General features: G+C 35.7%; 3 protein-coding genes across 13 annotated transcripts in view; 1 reads left to right on the forward strand and 2 right to left on the reverse strand.

Annotated features, from left to right (window-relative positions):
• Positions 1 to 2,058: 2,058 nt before the first annotated feature.
• On the reverse strand, positions 2,059 to 13,054 carry LOC133662519 (tetraspanin-8-like). Of its 3 annotated transcripts, none has more exons than XM_062066601.1 (9): positions 12,692 to 13,054; positions 11,272 to 11,337; positions 6,305 to 6,418; positions 6,156 to 6,230; positions 5,993 to 6,091; positions 5,812 to 5,898; positions 2,956 to 3,015; positions 2,808 to 2,891; positions 2,060 to 2,686 (listed from the first exon to the last, which is right to left on the reverse strand). In XM_062066601.1, exons 2-9 carry the CDS (start codon positions 11,320 to 11,322, stop codon positions 2,582 to 2,584), a joined length of 675 nt encoding a protein of 224 aa, XP_061922585.1. In that variant the 5' UTR covers positions 11,323 to 11,337; positions 12,692 to 13,054; the 3' UTR covers positions 2,060 to 2,581. The 3 variants fall into 3 exon arrangements, with proteins under 3 accessions (XP_061922584.1, XP_061922585.1, XP_061922583.1); XM_062066599.1 differs by lacking the exon at positions 12,692 to 13,054 and adding an exon at positions 11,586 to 11,898; XM_062066600.1 differs by lacking the exons at positions 5,812 to 5,898; positions 12,692 to 13,054 and adding an exon at positions 11,586 to 11,898 and having other exon boundaries at positions 2,059 to 2,686.
• The window catches only part of LOC133662521 (ras-related protein Rab-19-like), a 17,710-nt gene continuing 10,748 nt past the window's right edge, over positions 12,185 to 19,146 (forward strand). The window contains exons 1-3 of one of the 3 annotated variants that reach the window (XM_062066604.1): positions 16,482 to 17,267; positions 17,341 to 17,509; positions 17,583 to 17,797. In XM_062066604.1, the coding sequence (XP_061922588.1) occupies positions 17,488 to 17,509; positions 17,583 to 17,797 (237 nt within the window). In that variant the 5' untranslated portion in view covers positions 16,482 to 17,267; positions 17,341 to 17,487. Of the gene's footprint in view, positions 12,273 to 16,481; positions 17,510 to 17,582; positions 17,798 to 19,146 lie in introns of those variants that run through there. The other 2 variants (XM_062066602.1, XM_062066603.1) reach the window with 2 other exon arrangements.
• Positions 16,497 to 19,146, reverse strand: part of lrrc17 (leucine rich repeat containing 17) — a 112,165-nt gene continuing 109,515 nt past the window's right edge. For 4 of the 7 annotated variants that reach the window (XM_062066595.1, XM_062066594.1, XM_062066590.1 and 1 more), the window contains one exon: positions 16,498 to 17,768. The gene's annotated coding sequence lies outside the window, so the exon portion shown is untranslated. Of the gene's footprint in view, positions 17,769 to 19,146 lie in introns of all 7 variants that reach the window. The other 3 variants (XM_062066591.1, XM_062066596.1, XM_062066593.1) reach the window with 1 other exon arrangement.

Below are 19,146 nucleotides of genomic sequence, written 5' to 3' on the forward strand. Positions count from 1 at the left end.
TACAAACCCCGTTTCCATATGAGTTGGGAAATGGTGTTAGATGTAAATATAAACGGAATACAATGATTTGCAAATCCTTTTCAAGCCATATTCAGTTGAATATGCTACAAAGACAACATATTTGATGTTCAAACTCATAAACAATTTTTTTGTTGTTGCAAATAATCATTAACTTTAGAATTTGATGGCAGCAACACGTGACAAAGAAGTTGGGAAAGGTGGCAATAAATACTGATAAAGTTGAGGAATGCTCATCAAACACTTATTTGGAACATCCCACAGGTGTGCAGGCTAATTGGGAACAGGTGGGTGCCATGATTGGGTATAAAAGTAGATTCCATGAAATGCTCAGTCATTCACAAACAAGGATGGGGCGAGGGTCACCACTTTGTCAACAAATGCGTGAGCAAATTGTTGAACAGTTTAAGAAAAACCTTTCTCAAGCAGCTATTGCAAGGAATTTAGGGATTTCACCATCTACGCTCCGTAATATCATCAAAGGGTTCAGAGAATGTGGAGAAATCACTGCACGTAAGCAGCTAAGCCCGTGACCTTACATCCCTCAGGCTGTACTGCATCAACAAGCCACATCAGTGTGTAAAGGATATCACCACATGGGCTCAGGAACACTTCAGAAACCCACTGTCAGTAACTACAGTTGGTCGCTACATCTGTAAGTGCAAGTTAAAACTCTCCTTTGCAAGGCGAAAACCGTTTATCAACAACACCCAGAAACGCCGTCGGCTTCGCTGGGCCTGAGCTCATCTAAGATGGACTGATACAAAGTGGAAAAGTGTTCTGTGGTCTGACGAGTCCACATTTCAAATTGTTTTTGGAAACTGTGGACGTCGTGTCCTCCGGACCAAAGAGGAAAAGAACCATCCGGATTGTTATAGGTGCAAAATTGAAAAGCCAGCATGTGTGATGGTATGGGGGTGTATTAGTGGCCAAGACATGGGTAACTTACACATCTGTGAAGGCACCATTAATGCTGAAAGGTACATACAGGTTTTGGAGCAACATATGATGCCATCCAAGCAACGTTACCATGGACGCCCCTGCTTATTTCAATGCCAAGCCACGTGTTACATCAACGTGGCTTCATAGTAAAAGAGTGAGGGTACTAGACTGGCCTGCCTGTAGTCCAGACCTGTCTCCCATTGAAAATGTGTGGCAGCTAAAATAGCAGAAGGGAGACCCCCGGACTGTTGAACAACTTAAGCTGTACATCAAGCAAGAATGGGAAAGAATTCCACCTGAGAAGCTTCAAAAATGTGTCTCCTCACTTCCCAAACCTTTACTGAGTGTTGTTAAAAGGAAAGGCCATGTAACACAGTGGTGAACATGCCCTTTCCCAACTACTTTGGCACGTGTTGCAGCCATGAAATTCTAAGTTAATTATTATTTGCAAAAAAAAAAAAAGAGTTTATGAGTTGGAACATCAAATATGTTGTCTTTGTAGCATATTCAACTGAATATGGCTTGAAAAGGATTTTCAAATCTTTGTATTCCGTTTATATTTACATCTAACACCATTTCCCAACTCATATGGAAACGGGGTTTGTATATATATATATATATATATATATATATATATATAAAATCTCAGTATTATATGTAGTATTGTTAAAACTAGTGTTGCATAAAAAAAAACATTAAATTATTTCAATGTTGGTAAAGTGTATTTACATGCGTAACCCAGATTAGATCCTGACTCAACTTGATTAAAAAACAACACGTTTTCTTGGAATCATACATTCAAAAAAATTATATTTTGAAGATATTTTATCAGATTTTTTCAAATATTTTTAATATGTTTAACTAGGATTATAACATTTATATTTTCTTAAACATAATCCAAATTACATTCAGACTGAGATTTGTTTTGACACGTTTTTCAATTTACACACGTTTTGCTATTATTTTAAAATATGTATTTATTAGTACCAAGTTTCTGAAAAAGCATATTTATTTTTTGTGTTTACTTTAGCCCAAAATTAGCAGATGGATGTATTAAAAACCTGCGTAAAAAACGCAACAAAAGAACAATTATCACATTTATTTTTGTTATTTACAATCATTTATATTACATTACTTAGTACATTATTATGTGATTTGACATACTTAAAAAAACAACTGTGTATATGCATGAAGAATATACATCATAAAGTGCACATATTATTTGAAATAATACAAAAAAAATTGCATGAAAGTATAGAAAGCGTTTTACATTCGCAGTCTTTAGCCTTCAAAATCGTCTTGTTATGGTTATTAAATAGCGTTACATAACGTACATACATCAGAAGTCGGTTACATTATATGAGTTTTCTCCAATTCAAGTTCAAGTGGTGTTTTTAGCCCACTAAAAAAAAAAATCAAATGCTCACTAGAGACTTTGCAGGTGTGTGCATGGAGCTCACCTGAGCTGCTCAGGTAATCAGGCCCTCAGATTACATGCGTGTTTTGTACGTATATCAAATAGCATGACGCTTACTAGCAGCTAGCCAGGTTATTACGGTTATCATTACAGCATAACGTGTTTATTTATGTGCAAATTCAACGCGTGACGTCGAGGTGACCACTAGAAGGCGCCGGGGACGTATCGGTTGGACTGCAGGAGGGCCATGAACTCCTGTTTGCGCTTCATCTGCACCATCAGCTTCAGGCTCATCACCATTAAAACAGCCTGCGGGGAGAAATTCCAAATTAATTTCTATTAAAAGTGGGATTTGAAAAAAAATTAACACATGCCCAAAATTGCTCAAAAAGGTTCATTATGTCCGTTATTTAAAAAAAAAAAAACATACCCAAAAAACGCCGCTTCCAAATTTGATGCCCATTTCCAATGAGAATCCTCGCTTGAGTGCGGAGACATAAATAGGGAGGCATGCCTGTGGATTAAAGCTTTAGTGGGATAAATCATTCCATTTTCATCTCTCAAAGTGTGTTTTTTACCTCCTGATAAACATATTGGTTCTTTGGAGCCCCCAAGGTGGCGCTGCCTCGCAGTCGTATCTAATAGGGAGAAGACAAACAATCTGGCGTCATTACCCGCCAGCAGCCACCAGAGGGCGCCGTTTTACAGAAGGCAAAGAAGAAGAAAGCAAACAGGAAGTGGCTGCTGGAATTTTTCTTCTTTTTCAGCTAAAATGTCGGTTATAAATGTTGCAATGTTTGCGTACAAGGACAACACAGACTGCTGGTAAGGACAATCAATGTTTGGGATAACTTTGTTGCTTTTGGAGCAAGTTTTTAGTCGACAAAAAGGACTTTGAATGTGAAAAAGGTTTAGTTAAGACAGCTCTTTTTAATCTTTTTAAAACAAGACAGTTCCTTGTTTTTCTATTTATTACATTTTTGGTTTATTTATATGATCTTGTAAATATATATATATATATATATATATATATATATATATATATATATATATATATATATATATATATATATATATATATATATATATATATTTTTTTTTTAATTTTCTTAAGGCAGCTAATGTGTTTACTTAATTTTAATTACTGTATTTAATAGAATTTGTTTTTAATTACCTTTTATTACATTTTTGGTTTATTCATATGATCTTGTAAATATATATATATATATTTTATTTTTTATTTTCTTAAGGCAGCTAATGTGTTTACTTAGATTTTAATTACTGTATTTAATTGTATTTGTTTTTAATGACCTTTTATTACATTTTTGGTTTATTTATATGATCTTGTAAAAAAAATTTTTTTAAGTCAGCTAATGTCTTAACTTATTTTTTAATTACTGTATTTAATAGTATTTGTTTTTAATTAATGTATCTAATAATTATATATTTTTAAATTTAAAAACACTAAAATAATGCAAAATATTTTCTGTCTTTTTCTGTTGTTTTTTAAATAAGGCAGCTAATTCTTTTTTTGGAGTGGTTAATGTTTTTTGTCAATGTATCGATTATCTGCTTTGCAAACAAAGCACATGTTTTCATTTACTTTTTAAAGTTTTTAATGTTAACATTTTTAATATATTTAATTATAGACAAGGCTTTAAAACAGCAAAATAAATATGTTGACATTTGAGATAACATTATTCATGTTTTTATTTTTGGGGGGGAGATATATTTAATTAGATAAAAAAATGGTAACGTTTGGTGTTTGTTCCTGTTTTAAATTAAACAAAGCTGCTAATGTTTTTATTTAGTTTAAAAAAAGTTAACAGACATATTTAATGAAAAATAATACTTGGCTTGTGTTTTTTTATTTTAAATAAACAAAGCAGCTGCTGTTTTTATTTAGTTTTAAAAATGCTTAAAAAACAAACAAACAAACAAACAAACAAAACAAAAAAAATATATATATATATACATACATACATATATATATATATATATATATATATATATATATATATATATATATATATATATATATATATATATACACATACTGTATTATTTTAAAAATATATTGTAAATAATTGCAAATATTTATTTTGGGTATGTTAATAAAAAAAGAACGAGAACATAAAGAAACCCAAAACAAAACAACAACAAGAAACGAGTAATAAAGGAAAATAACAACGTAGTGATATTTTGAACATGTTTACAGTTTCACATTCTGACATGTCCGAAAAGGAGTATGAAGAAGCAGAGTTGATTTATTCCTACCCCTTTCCTGCCTGTAAATAATTTGCAACACAATTGTTCATTTCCTTTTTCGATTTTAAACGTTAACAACAATAAATACATATCAATACAGTTCACATGAATAGGTAGTTAATTTACTGTATGGGTCACATCATTTACTGAATATGTGATAGAAACCATTACTTAGTCATGATTTGTTTTTGTTTTTTAATAAACATATTTAAATAAAAATACTTGGCGTTTGTTCCTGTTTTTTTTTCCAATTAAACGAGGCAGCTACTGTTTTTATTTATTTTTAGAAAGGCTAAAAATAAGAGGCAAAATAATCTTTAAAAAAAACTATTACTATAACACTGATATATCTATCTATATATATATATATATATATATATATATATATATATATATATATATATATATATATATATATATATATATATATATATATATATATATATATATCTCTCTCTCTCTCTCTATATATATATATATATATATATATATATATATATATATAATAGTCATTAATTATTAATTTTTTTTTATTACAAAAATTTGAAAAAACTTATTTGAATAAAAATAAAAATTGGCTTTTTTTTAAGTATACAAAGCAGCTATTGCTTTTATTTAGTTTTAGAAATGCTTAAAAAAAATGCTAAAAGAATATTTTTAAAAAAAATTACTATAACACTGAATTGTATAAAAAAAATGATGCTTAATTTTCTGTTTTGTTTCGTTTAAATTTACAACAAAAATCAGAATAAATATATTGAAATATACATCAAACATGGCCTTTGTTCCTGTTTTTTAACTCAACGAGGAGCTAATTGTTTTTTTTATTTAATTTTTTGAAATGATTAAAAAAAGCTACAATAATCTGAAGGAAAACCCCAACAAAACAATTACTACAATATTGTGTATTTAAAAAAAAAAAAAAAAGTCATTCATTTTAATCTTTATAAAGTCTAAAAAAATTTTAATAAACACATTTAATTAATTTATAAAAAGTAGGGGGGAAAAAAATCCTGTTTTTTAAATGTTTTCCTACATTGTTTTATGTACCTACCTAATTTTGAAAAAAAATATATATATAAAGAGTAAAAAAAAATAAAATATATATTTTTATTTTTTTAATTTTAATTTAAGCAAACTTACACATATTCCAAAGGCATACTCACACATTTACCCGGCGACTGACAATGACAAGATGCAGGAATGGAGGCCCCCCAGTCTTTGTAGCCTTCAATGAGCCCGCAGCACTTAAACTAGTGAACAATCAGCAAACACTCCATGTATTTGTATTACGTGTTAAATGTGGGTATATATACAGTAAATATGATGTATACAAATAAAGCTCACATGTGCTTGAATACTGTGAAGTAAGGTCCTGTTGACTTTGCTGGGCGCACTCAGCGGCATCATGGACAACAACTTGCTCTCCTCTCTCGCCACTCCTGTCTAAAAACAAAACTGTATTTTGCACCGCCTTTAAAGGAGTAGACGGTGAGGTGAGGGTACACACCTCATAAATATCCTGGTAGCTGAGGGCTGTTTTCACAATGATGGTTTGACTGGCCGCCGCCATCCCGGCCGCAAACTGCACACACCAGAGACACCCGGCTTGTTGCACGCTTGTGTTGCAGACTGTGAACGAGGCGGGACATGAATTACCAGAATCAAACACCACCTCTTCCCCCGGAAGGCTCCGTACACGCCGAGCAGCGACAGCAGCAGGCAGGCCGTCTCCAGGATGTACAGAATCACCACGGACGCGTTGGACACCAGCTGAGGAAACACACCTTTTACCCTCTTAAGTACAATCACTTTCCTACTAATGTTTATTTATTTTTAATTTCATTCAATCTAGTTGCTAAATATGACACGTGTGCTAATATGGACTATGGCTGGGATTCTTGTCTTGAGGCTACCAGGATGCCACATGGCTGTAAAGGGGGTCAAAGGTGAGGGTCAGATGTAAAGTGTGAAGATAAGTCACTGTCTGGCTCAAGGACACACACACACACACACACACACACACACACACACACACACACACACACACACACACACACACACACACACCCTTACACACCTCTGGTCCAGTGGTTCTCAAACTGTGGTACGTCAAACCCAGTGTTACTATTCAAACTGTGTGTAGTGTTACAGCGGCCAAAAATGTTAAATATACTAAAACCTCCGCCTTGTTTTTAATGAATACTTAGGCCTACTACACAAGACATTGAAACAACGTTGAGAACTTGTTGGATTAGGTCCTGACGTTGGAACAACATTCTTTTTGACGACGTTTATTCAACGTTGGGTTCTGACGTTAATTTGACCATTGAGTTTTAATCATTTTCCAACCAGTATCGTACAACACAAATACAACGTTGAAACAACATGCTTTTTTTAGTCAACGTTTATTCAATGTCAGGTTGTGACGTTGATTTGACCGTTGAAATGTGGTCATTTTCCAACCAATATTCTACAACACAAATACAACTTTAAAACAACATGCATTTTGACAACGTTTAATCAATGTTGGGTTCTGACGTTAGTTTGACCATTGAATTTTAATCATTTCCCAACCAGTATTCTACAACGCAAATTCAACGTTAAAACAACATGCTTTTTGACGAAGTTTAATCAATGTTGTGTTCTAAGGTTGATTTCACCATTGAAATGTGGTTATTTTACAACACAAATACAACGTTGAAACAACATGCTTTTTGACGACGTTTAATCAATTTTGGTTTCTGATGTTATTTTGACCATTGAATTTTGGTCATTTTCCAACCAGTATCGTACAACCCAAATACAACGTTGAAACAACATGCTTTTTTAGTCAGTAAATTTGGTCATTTTCCAACCAATATTGTACAACACAAATACAACGTTGAAACAACATTGTTTTTGACAACGTTTATTCAATGTCAGGTTGTGACGTTGATTTAACCGTTGAAATTTGGTCATTTTACAACCAATATTCTACAACACAAATACAACTTTAAAACAACATGCATTTTGACTACGTTTAATCAATGTTGGGTTCTGACGTTGATTTGACCATTGAAATGTGGTCATTTCCCAACCAGTATTTTACAACACAAATACAACGTTGAAACAACATGCTATTTGACGATGTTTATTCAATGTCAGGTTCTGACGTTAATTTGACCATTGAATTTTGGTCATTTTCCAACCAGTATCGTACAATTCAAATACAACGTTGAAACAACATGCTTTTTTTAGTCAGTAAATTTGGTCATTTTCCAACCAATATTGTACAACACAAATACAACGTTGAAACAACATTGTTTTTGACAACGTTTATTCAATGTCAGGTTGTGACGTTGATTTAACCGTTGAAATTTGGTCATTTTCCAACCAATATTGTACAACACAAATACGTATAACGTTGAAACAACATGCTATTTGACTACGTTTAATCAATGTTGGGTTCTGACGTTGATTTGACCATTGAAATGTGGTCATTTTACAACCAATATTCTACAACACAAATACAACTTTAAAACAACATGCATTTTGACTACGTTTAATCAATGTTGGGTTCTGACGTTGATTTGACCATTGAAATGTGGTCATTTCCCAACCAGTATTTTACAACACAAATACAACGTTGAAACAACATGCTATTTGACGATGTTTATTCAATGTCAGGTTCTGACGTTAATTTGACCATTGAATTTTGGTCATTTTCCAACCAGTATTCTACAACACAAATACGTATAACGTTGAAACAACATACTTTTTGACGACGTTTAATCAATGTTGGTTTCTGACGTTGATTTGACCATTGAATTTTAATCATTTTTCAACTAGTATTCTACAGCGCAAATTCAACGTTAAAACAACATGCTATTTGACGACGTTTAATCAATGTTAAGTTCTGACGTTATTTTGACCATTGAATTTTGGTCATTTTCCAACCAGTATTTTACAACACAAATACAACGTTGAAACAACATGCTTTTTGACGACGTTTATTCAATGTCAGGTTGTGGCGTTGATTTGAAATTTGGTCATTTCCTAACCAACAACGTGGATCCAACGTTGGACACCAACGTTGTCTCAATTTACAAACACAACTACCGTATTTTTCGGAGTATAAGTCGCTCCGGAGTATAAGTCGCACCGGCCGAAAATGCATAATAAAGAAGGAAAAAAACATATATAAGTCGCATTTTTGGGGGGAAAAGTATTTGATAAAAGCCAACACCAAGAATAGACATTTGAAAGGCAATTTAAAATAAATAAAGAATAGTGAACAACAGGCTCACTGGATCAGTTCGCAGCTGAGTGTGAAGCGACTGGGATGAGAATCAGCACCTCCAAGTCAGAGTCCATGGTTCTCGCCCGGAAAAGGGTGTAGTGCCATCTCCGGGTTGCGGAGGAGACTCTGCCCCAAGTGGAGGAGTTCAAGTACCTCGGAGTGAGGGAAGAGTGGATCGTGAGATCGACAGGCGGATCGGTGCGGCGTCTTCAGTAATGCGGACGCTGTATCGATCCGTTGTGGTGAAGAAGGAGCTGAGCCGGAAAGCAAAGCTCTCAATTTACCCGGTCGATCTACGGTCCCATCCTCACCTATGGTCATGAGCTTTGGGTTATGACCGAAAGGACAAGATCACGGGTACAAGCGGCCCAAATGAGTTTCCTCTCCCTTAGAGATAGGGTGAGAAGCTCTGTCATCCGGGAGGAGCTCAAAGTAAAGCCGCTGCTCCTCCACATGGAGAGGAGCCAGATGAGGTGGTTCGGGCATCTGGTCAGGATGCCACCCGAACGCCTCCCTCGGGAGGTGTTTAGGGCACGTCCGACCGGTAGGAGGCCACGGGGAAGACCCAGGACACGTTGGGAAGACTATGTCTCCCGGCTGGCCTGGGAACGCCTCGAGAGCTGGACCAAGTGGCTGGGGAGAGGGAAGTCTGGGCTTCCCTGCTTAGGCTGCTTCCCCCGCGACCCGACCTCGGATAAGCGGAAGAAGATGGATGGATGGATGGAACAACAGGCTGAATAAGTGTACGTTATATGAGGCATAAATAACCAACTGAGAAGGTGCCTGGTATGTTAACGTAACGTATTATGGTAAGAGTCATTCAAATAACTGTAACATATAGAGCAGGGGTCACCAACCTTTTTGAAAGCAAGAGCTACTTCTTGGGTAGTGATTAATGCGAAGGGCTACCAGTTTGATACACACTTAAATAAATTGCCAGAAATAGCCAATTTGCTCAATTTACCTTTAACTCTATGTTATTATTAATAATTAATGATATTTACACTTAATTGAACGGTTTAAAAGAGGAGAAAACACGAAAAAAAGACAATTAAATTTTGAAACATAGTTTACCTTCAATTTCGACTCTTTAAAATTCAAAATTCAACCGAAAAAAAGAACAGAAAAACGTTAAAAAATAATTTATGGAACATCATTAGTCATTTTTCCTGATTAAGATTAATTTTTGAATTTTGATGACATGTTTTAAATAGGTTAAAATCCAATCCACACTTTGTTAGAATATATAACAAATTGGACCAAGCTATATTTCTAACAAAGACAAATCATTATTTCTTCTAGATTTTCCAGAACAAAAATTATAAAAGAAATTCAAAAGACTTTGAAATAAGATTTAAATTTGATTCTACAGATTTTCTAGATTTGCCAGAATAATTGTTTTGAATTTTAATCATAATAAGTTTGAAGAAATATTTCACAAATATTCGTCGTCGAAAAAACAGAAGCTAAAATGAAGAATTAAATTAAAATGTATTTATTATTCTTTACAATAAAAAAATAAAAAATTACTTGAACATTGATTTAAATTGTCAGGAAAGAAGAGGAAGGAATTTAAAAGGTAAAAAGGTATATGTGTTTAAAAATCCTAAAATCATTTTTAAGGTTGTATTTTTTCTCTAAAATTGTCTTTCTGAAAGTTATAAGAAGCAAAGTAAAAAAAATTAATGACATTATTTAAACAAGTGAAGACCAAGTCTTTAAAATATTTTCTTGGATTTTCAAATTCTATTTGAGTTTTGTCTCTCCTAGAATTAAAAATGTCGGGCAAAGCGAGACCAGCTTGCTAGTAAATAAATACAATTTAAAAAATAGAGGCAGCTCACTGGTAAGTGCTGCTATTTGAGCTATTTTTAGAACAGGCCAGCGGGCTACTCATCTGGTCCTTACGGGCTACCTGGTGCCCGCGGGCACCGCGTTGGTGACCCCTGGTATAGAACATGCTATACGTGTCACTCCTAATCGCTAAATCCCATGAAATCTTATACGTCTAGTCTCTTACGCGAATGAGCTAAATAATATTATTTGATATTTTACGCTAATGTGTTAATAATTTCACACATAAGTCGCTCCTGAGTATAAGTCGCACTACGAAAAAAACTGCGACTTATAGTCCGAAAAATACGGTATTTCGCTACATAGTTTTAAAGTGGGTTTTAAAGGACATATATGTATAATCAACGTTGTATCAATGTGGTGTGCCTGCCGGGCTACCGTATCCTAATGTTGGAGAGCTGAGTGTTTTCTGAGGTGGAGCTCGGTTACAAACAAGTTAGAGAACCACCGCTCTAGTCTTCATAGTTTTGTCGTTGATGGTGAGTCCTACCTGGCCCGCTTGCAGGAGGTCCCGATGGGCGGCCGCCGTCATGGTCAACATGATGAAACACGGCGCCTTAAAGAGAAGGCAAACAACACAACACAGCTTTTAAAAAAAACCCACCACACTTTTGCAAGTCCCTGCAAGCCGCGCCATCACTTGAGTACACAACATGGTACATGATGCTGGCTGGCCACACCTTTGTCCTGTGACGTCACGCGTGATGCTGCGTTACAGTGTATTCCCGCTAAAAGCAACACGACAGACACGGCAAAGGCGCCTAAAGGCCTGTTTGCGCAACTTGCACCCACCCGAGCACCTACCATGTTGACAACACAGGCGAATATAAACGGCCTCTTTAGGCTGGTCTTGTCCGCCACCACGACCACGGTGTTCCGCTGCATGTTGCCGCCGCAGACCCCCAGCTTTGACGAGGGGGGAAAAGACAACGCGCGAGAGAGAGAACGTGGAAGGCGCCACACCAAACTGACGTGTGCGTGTGTGTGCGCGTGTGTGTGTGATGATATTTAAGGATGTAACGGCATCCGAGTGTGACGTCACTGCGCTGGATGGCGAGAGAACCGTGTTGCCTTGAGGGACACTCGGAATTCCCGGTTATCGACGGATGCGCTGTTAAAGGCCTACTGAAATGATTTTTTTTATTTAAACGGGAATAGCAGATCCATTCTATGTGTCATACTTGATCATTTCGCGGTATTGCCATATTTTTGCTGAAAGGATTTAGTAGAGAAAATCGACGATAAAGTTCGCAACTTTTGCTCGCTGATAAAAAAAGCCTTGCCTGTACCGGAAGTAGCGTGACGTCACAGGAGCTAGTATTCCTCACAATTCCCCGTTGTTTACAATGGAGCGAGAGATTCGGAGCGACAAAGCAACGATTACCCCATTAATTTGAGCGAGGATGAAAGATTCGTAGATGAGGAACGTTACAGTGAAGGACTTGAGAGGCAGTGATGGACGTATCTTTTTTCGCTCTGACCGTAACTTAGGTACAAGCTGGCTCATTGGATTCCACACTCTCTCCTTTTTCTATTGTGGATCACAGATTTGTATTTTAAACCACCTCGGATACTATATCCTCTTGAAAATGAGAGTCGAGCACGCGAAATGGACATTCAGTGCCTTTTATCTCCACGACAATACATCGGCGAAATGCTTTAGCTACGAGCTAACGTGATAGCATCGTGCTTTAACTGCATATAGAAACAAAAGAAATAAACCCCTGACTGGAAGTATAGATAGAAAATCAACAATACTATTAAACCGTGGACATGTAAATACACGGTTAATGCTTTCCAGACGCCATTGAAGCTAACTTAGCAACCGCACTGCACAGAGCTATGCTAAAAACATTAGCTCTCCACCTACGCCAGCCAGCCCTCATCTACTCATCAACACGCGTGCTCACCTGCGTTCCAGCGATCGGCAGAAGGACGAAGGACTTCACCCGATGCGTTTGGCGGCCCGGAGAGGTAGGAAGTCAAGGTGAAGTCGGCGGCTAGCGCGGCTAGCGCTCCAACAAAGTCCTCCTGGTTGTGTTGCTGTAGTCCGCTGCTAATACACCGATCCCACCTACAACTGTCTTCTTTGCAGCCTTCATTGTTCATTAAACAAATTGCAAAAGATGTCCAGAATACTGTGGAATTATGAAATGAAAACAGAGCTTTTTGTATAGGATTCTACGGGGTACCATAACTTCCGTTACTCGGACTTGTCACGCGCATACGTCATCATACCGCGATGTTTCAGCCGGATATTTCCCGGGAATTTTAAAATGTCACTTTATAAGTTAACCCGGCTGTATTGGCATGTGTTGCAATGTTAAGATTTCATCATTGATATATAAACTATCAGACTGCGTGGTCGCTAGTAGTGGCTTTCAGTAGGCCTTTAAAGAAACGCGAATTGTTGGTCAATATTATCAAATACGACAAAATGACAAATGCAAGGGCATGTTCTTGGTGGTTTCTGACAAAACAGGAGCATCTTATTGCAATTTATGAATGGTCATCACATTGGCGTTGTTAGGCCTATTTTAGGGGGGCTCAAGCCCCCCTAAAATGTTCTTAAGCCCCCCTAAATAATTTGGTGTTAAAAAAAATATATATATAAATATATATATTTGTTTTTTTTTACAAATACATGCCGACATATTCATTATAAAGTGGCCCGAATATGAGTTAAAATAAATAATCATATAACCTGTCATTATTCACTCAGTTTCCCCTCACTTATAGCGTGAGGTAGAGAGCCCCTTTAGTGCGTCGGTATCCAATCCATTCCACTTGTTCATATAGAAAATGCCCACATCACTCAAAATCCAGTCCGCATTTTCTCTGCGACCTTGCTTGCGGTCCTGCAGGTGTACGAAGCACATTAGCACACAGCACTGCATTGTAAATCATTTAGTTTTCAAGTTTTGTGTTTCTTGTAGAATCTATATAAAGTAATATACATTAGCCTATTGTTAAAATAATGAAAACAACATCATTAAATATATTTGTTTTATTGTATTGTTACATTAATAGCTGTTGTATTATTATAGGATGGCTTGTTAAACATTTCATATATTTCAGAGGGTGGAAAAACCAATACATTTAATACAAAATGTAAAATTAATAAATACATAAAAAGAAAAATACTTTTTTTTTTTTAAAACCATCATCCCGGGGAGCATTTCATTTGGTCCCGTGCATTTTTTTTTACCGTCCCCGGGACGACGGGACTACGTTAATCTCAAGCCCTGTAAATTACATTTTATTGTTTGCATTATTTGTTTCAGCATTGCACTTTGAAGATGGTCCCTCAGCTCTTTGACAGCTTTGGCTCTTTTTCAGATCAGCAGACTAAGTCTTTCTTATTTACAGTATATATATAAGTTTCTCATTTCTATTCAGACTTCCATATATATTTAATTTCCTTAACGGCTTGCCATAATATATATATATATATATATATATATATATATATATATATATATATATATATATATATATATATATATATATATATATTATATACAAGCCAAATTATCCCGATCCAGATATTACTTTAATTCAAATAAATGATAAATAATGATAAATGGGTTATACTTGTATAGCGCTTTTCTACCTTCAAGGTACTCAAAGCGCTTTGACAGTATTTCCACATTCACACACACATTCACACACTGATGGCGGGAGCTGCCATGCAAGGCACTAACCAGCAGCCATCAGAGGCAAAGGGTGAAGTGTCTTGCCCAAGGACATAACGGACATGACTAGGGAGGTAGAAGGTGGGAATTGAACCCCAGTAACCAGCAACCCTCCGATTGCTGGCACAGCCACTCTACCAACTTCGCCACACCGTCCCTTAATAATTAAGTAATATTTCCAGGGCTTGAATTTACAGCCATCACATATGTGCCCAAAATGTAATCCGTGCAACTTCAAAATATTTGGGAACAAACAATTATTGTATTGTGAGCTAAAGTGGTGGCATTAGCCTCTATGTTGTGAAGTAATAACATAGAAGCTAATGCCATGACTTTCATTGTGTTTCAGTGTATCTTGAAGGATCATGCAAGTCATTGTTTCTTGTTGATGCTGGAAACAAAATGTCACTGTGCACACCCATGTTTGTTGTTGTACTCAACACACATTGAAAATAAACTCACTGAAATAATAATAATAACAATGATTAATTTCTAAGTCTTTGTTAACCGTTTGTGAAGTTTTGTGCTCGTGCGCTACGTTCACTCGCATCCTGTGCATCTCCTGGGGGCTAAGCCCCCCCACCCCCTGTCCTTAAAAGCTAGTGACGCCCCTGGGTCATTATTTCTACCAGTCACCTATCAATTTCAAGTTGCAGGGTTTTTAGCCCGTGTGAAACTTCAGATAATTACTGCAATAAACGTGTGAAGTGAAGTGAATTATATTTATATAGCGCTTTTTCTCTAGTGACTCAAAGCCAGTGACGTGCGGTGAGGTTCATGGCTGGTGAGGCACGGACTTCATCACAGTCAGATTTACAAACATATGAACCCTAAAGAGTATCTTATTCACCATTTGATTGGCAGCAGTTAACGGGTTATGTTTAAAAGCTCATAACAGCATTCTTCCCTGCTTGGCACTCAACATCAAGGGTTGGAATTGGGGGTTGAATCACCAAAAATTATTCCCGGGCGTGGCGCTGCTGCTGCCCACTGCTCCCCTCACCTCCCAGGGGGTCAAATGCAGAGGACAAATTTCACCACACCTAGTGTGTGTGTGACAATCATTGGTACTTTAACTTAACTTTAACTTTACACATACAAACTGTAGCACACAAAAAAGCACATTTAATTAAAAAAAAACGTTATTATGGTCTTACCTTTACTTATAAATGAAGTTCATGCGCCGCTGTTGTGCTGGATAATGCACCCCCTTTGTATCAGTCCACCTAAGATGGACTGATACAAAGTGGAAAAGTGTTCTGTGGTCTGACGAGTCCACATTTCTAATAGTTTTTGGAAACTGTGGACGTCGTGTCCTCCGGACCAAAGAGGAAAAGAACCATCCGGATTGTTATAGGCGCAAAGTGTAAAAGGCAGCATCTGTGATGGTATGGGGGTGTATTAGTGCCCAAGACATGGGTAACTTACACATCTGTGAAGGCGCCATTAATGCTGAAAGGTACATACAGGTTTTGGAGCAACACATGTTACCATGGACGCCCCTGCTTATTTCAGCAAGACAATGCCAAGCCACGTATTACATCAACGTGGCTTCATAGTAAAAGAGTGCGGGTACTAGACTGGCCTGCCTGTAGTCCAGACCTGTCTCCCATTGAAAATGTGTGGCACCTGCAATGTGAGAAGGGAGACCCCCGGACTGTTGAACAACTTAAGCTGTACATCAAGCAAGAATGGGAAAGAATTCCACCTGAGAAGCTTCAAAAATGTGTCTCCTCACTTCCCAAACCTTTACTGAGTGTTGTTAAAAGGAAAGGCCATGTAACACAGTGGTGAACATGCCCTTTCCCAACTACTTTGGCACGTGTTGCAGCCATGAAATTCTAAGTTAATTATTATTTGCAAAAAAAATATAAAGTTTATGAGTTTGAACATCAAATATGTTGTCTTTGTAGCATATTCAACTGAATATGGGTCGAAAAGGATTTGTAAATCATTGTATTCCGTTTATATTTACATTTAACACAATTTCCCAACTCATATGGAAACGGGGTTTGTACAAAAAAACAAAATATTTGAAAAATCTGACTAATTTGGTGCGTGGAAACGTGGTTAGTGTTGCAAGTCAATTCAGTGTTGTCCCTCGGATCACTAAAATCAAGAACTACAGTGCTCAGACACAGTGGTGAAGTCACTGCAAGACAAAACCTAAACAGGAAGCATGAAGAAAACACGAAACACAGGAAAAACAACCCAAAACCAGTCAAACAGACCGTGACAGTATCCACAAAAAACCTGTGAAGTAAGACATTTGAAACCAAAGTAGCATGTAATGCTCTCCATATGAACCAAAAGTGTCACATTTTACAATTAACTGGAATATAAATATATAGTTTGTAATGGTGTAGAAGTCCTATTCAGCTCCGTGAAGAGGTCTGAACATGAGAAACAGTTTGCCGCATTGCACTCCAACCACTGCAAAGTAGTTTCACTATCATATTCACTTCTCATATCATACTAAAATACTGTCTGGCGCTTTTTTGAGAGCCCGTAAGAGGAGCAGAGTTTGCACATTTCACGGTTTTAAACTGCATGATCGCGGATAAACACGTAACGATTCCAAAGAGGTCTGGTGCTAATGGACTGCATTTCCCACAATCCTGTAGCTGTGAAAGGGGCGGGGTTTTGTTTAATGTTTGCAGAGCAGGTAGGGCGGGAGTCTATTGTTTGTACAGGTGCCAGGAGAGTCCTGACTGTATAGGCGGATGTGTGACGGACAAGCAGGGGGATTCCGGACAGAGTTGGATTACTGAAGAAAACGCAACATTTTGGGGTATTTTGATTAAGGCAAAGAAGTTTCTCTGACTGGAACGACGCAGGGAAATGAAAGGATGTTTTTGTCGCAGTTGCCCTTGAAGGTCACCAGTATGAGAAAGGAGAGACTCCAAGACAAAAACAAAGCCCAAAAGGAAAAAATGCGAAGAGCCTTTTAACCTTTGAACAGCTCAATTGGACACTTTCTACAGGCTACAGAACTGGTTTGGCAGGAACACATGAGGACTCATTCCGCCTGCGGTCAGATATATTTGCTTGTGCATATTGACTTGCGTTTCTTACTTAAAAAACCCCCTCAACCCACGTCACACAGCATCAGCAGAAGGGGCCAGAATGCAGACCCCGGGACCCGAGCACGACGATTTCTTCGACTACCTGTTCAAGATCATCCTGATCGGAGACTCCAACGTGGGGAAGACCTGCGTGGTGCAGAACTTCAGGTCGGGGGTGTTCTCGGAAAAGCAGCAGAACACCATCGGAGTGGATTTCACCGTTCGCACTTTGGATATAGAGGGGAAGAAAGTGAAGGTGAGTATGCTTGTTGTTCAGGTGACACAAGACTGTGCAAGAGGCCTGCAAAAACAAAGCCAGTCACATCCAAATTACGATTATTTTTCATACAGCTTCATGATATTCAAAAATATATTAAAAGTGTATATATATATATATATATATATGTATGCGTGTGTGTGTATATGTATGTATATATATATATATATATATATATATATACATGTGTGTATATACTGTATATACAGTATATATTTGTGTGTATATAAATATATATATATACACACACACACACAAATATATATATATATATATATATATATATATATATAGTCCAGTTTACTGTGGTTTATCTGTTATACAGTGCTCAATACCAGGGTAGAGCGGAATATATGTTAGGTCAGGAAAAAACACAGAGGCTATTTCATCCCTACAAGCCTGTTTCGCAAGTTTCCCTGCTCTATATGTATATATATATGTATATATATATATATATATATATATATATATATATATATATATATATATATATATATATATATATATATGTGTGTATATGTACATATGCGTGTATATATATTATGAACATATGTATATGTATATATATGTGTGTATATATATATGTATGTATATATATACATATATGTGTATATGTATATATATGTATATATGTGTGTATATATATGTATGTATATATATATACATATATGTATGTATATGTGTATATATATGTATGTATATATATACATATATGTATGTATATATATACATATATATGTATATATATGTATATATATACATATATATATGTATATATACACACATATATATATGTATGTGTGTATTTATATGTACGTATATATGTGTGTGTATATATATATACATATATATGTATATATGTGTGTATATATAATATGTGTGTATATATACACACATATATATATATGTATGTGTGTATTTATATGTACGTATATATATGTGTGTGTATATATATATATATATACATATATATGTATATATATGTGTGTATATATAATATGTGTGTATATATATATATATACATATGTATGTATATATATATGTATATATATGTATATATTATATATGTATTTATACATGTGTATATATATATATATATGAGTGTATATATATTTATGTATATGTACAGTATATATACATTTGTAGAGAATTGAACATATATATATATATATATATATATATATATATATATATATATATATATATATATATATATATATATATATATATATATATATATATATATTTTATATATATAATAATTATTTAAAAAAATAAGTTTTTAGGTCCTCTCCATGCAACCAGATGTCGCTTTTCTAACCTGTAAC

The sequence above is a fragment of the Entelurus aequoreus genome, linkage group LG12 (assembly GCF_033978785.1).
Source record: "Entelurus aequoreus isolate RoL-2023_Sb linkage group LG12, RoL_Eaeq_v1.1, whole genome shotgun sequence".
NCBI classification, from domain to species: domain Eukaryota; kingdom Metazoa; phylum Chordata; class Actinopteri; order Syngnathiformes; family Syngnathidae; genus Entelurus; species Entelurus aequoreus.

What these genes read in the sequence shown, in the direction of transcription:
- LOC133662519 (XM_062066599.1), bottom strand. Translation starts at nt 11,666, where the DNA reads ATGCAGCGGAACACCGTGGTCGTGGTGGCGGACAAGACCAGCCTAAAG. An exon ending in ACCTCCTGCAAGCGGGCCAG is followed by an intron (nt 6,419 to 11,271) that starts GTAGGACTCACC and finishes GTGTTTCCTCAG; the next exon opens with CTGGTGTCCAACGCGTCCGT. An exon ending in GCTACCAGGATATTTATGAG is followed by an intron (nt 6,092 to 6,155) that starts GTGTGTACCCTC and finishes TTTTGTTTTTAG; the next exon opens with ACAGGAGTGGCGAGAGAGGA.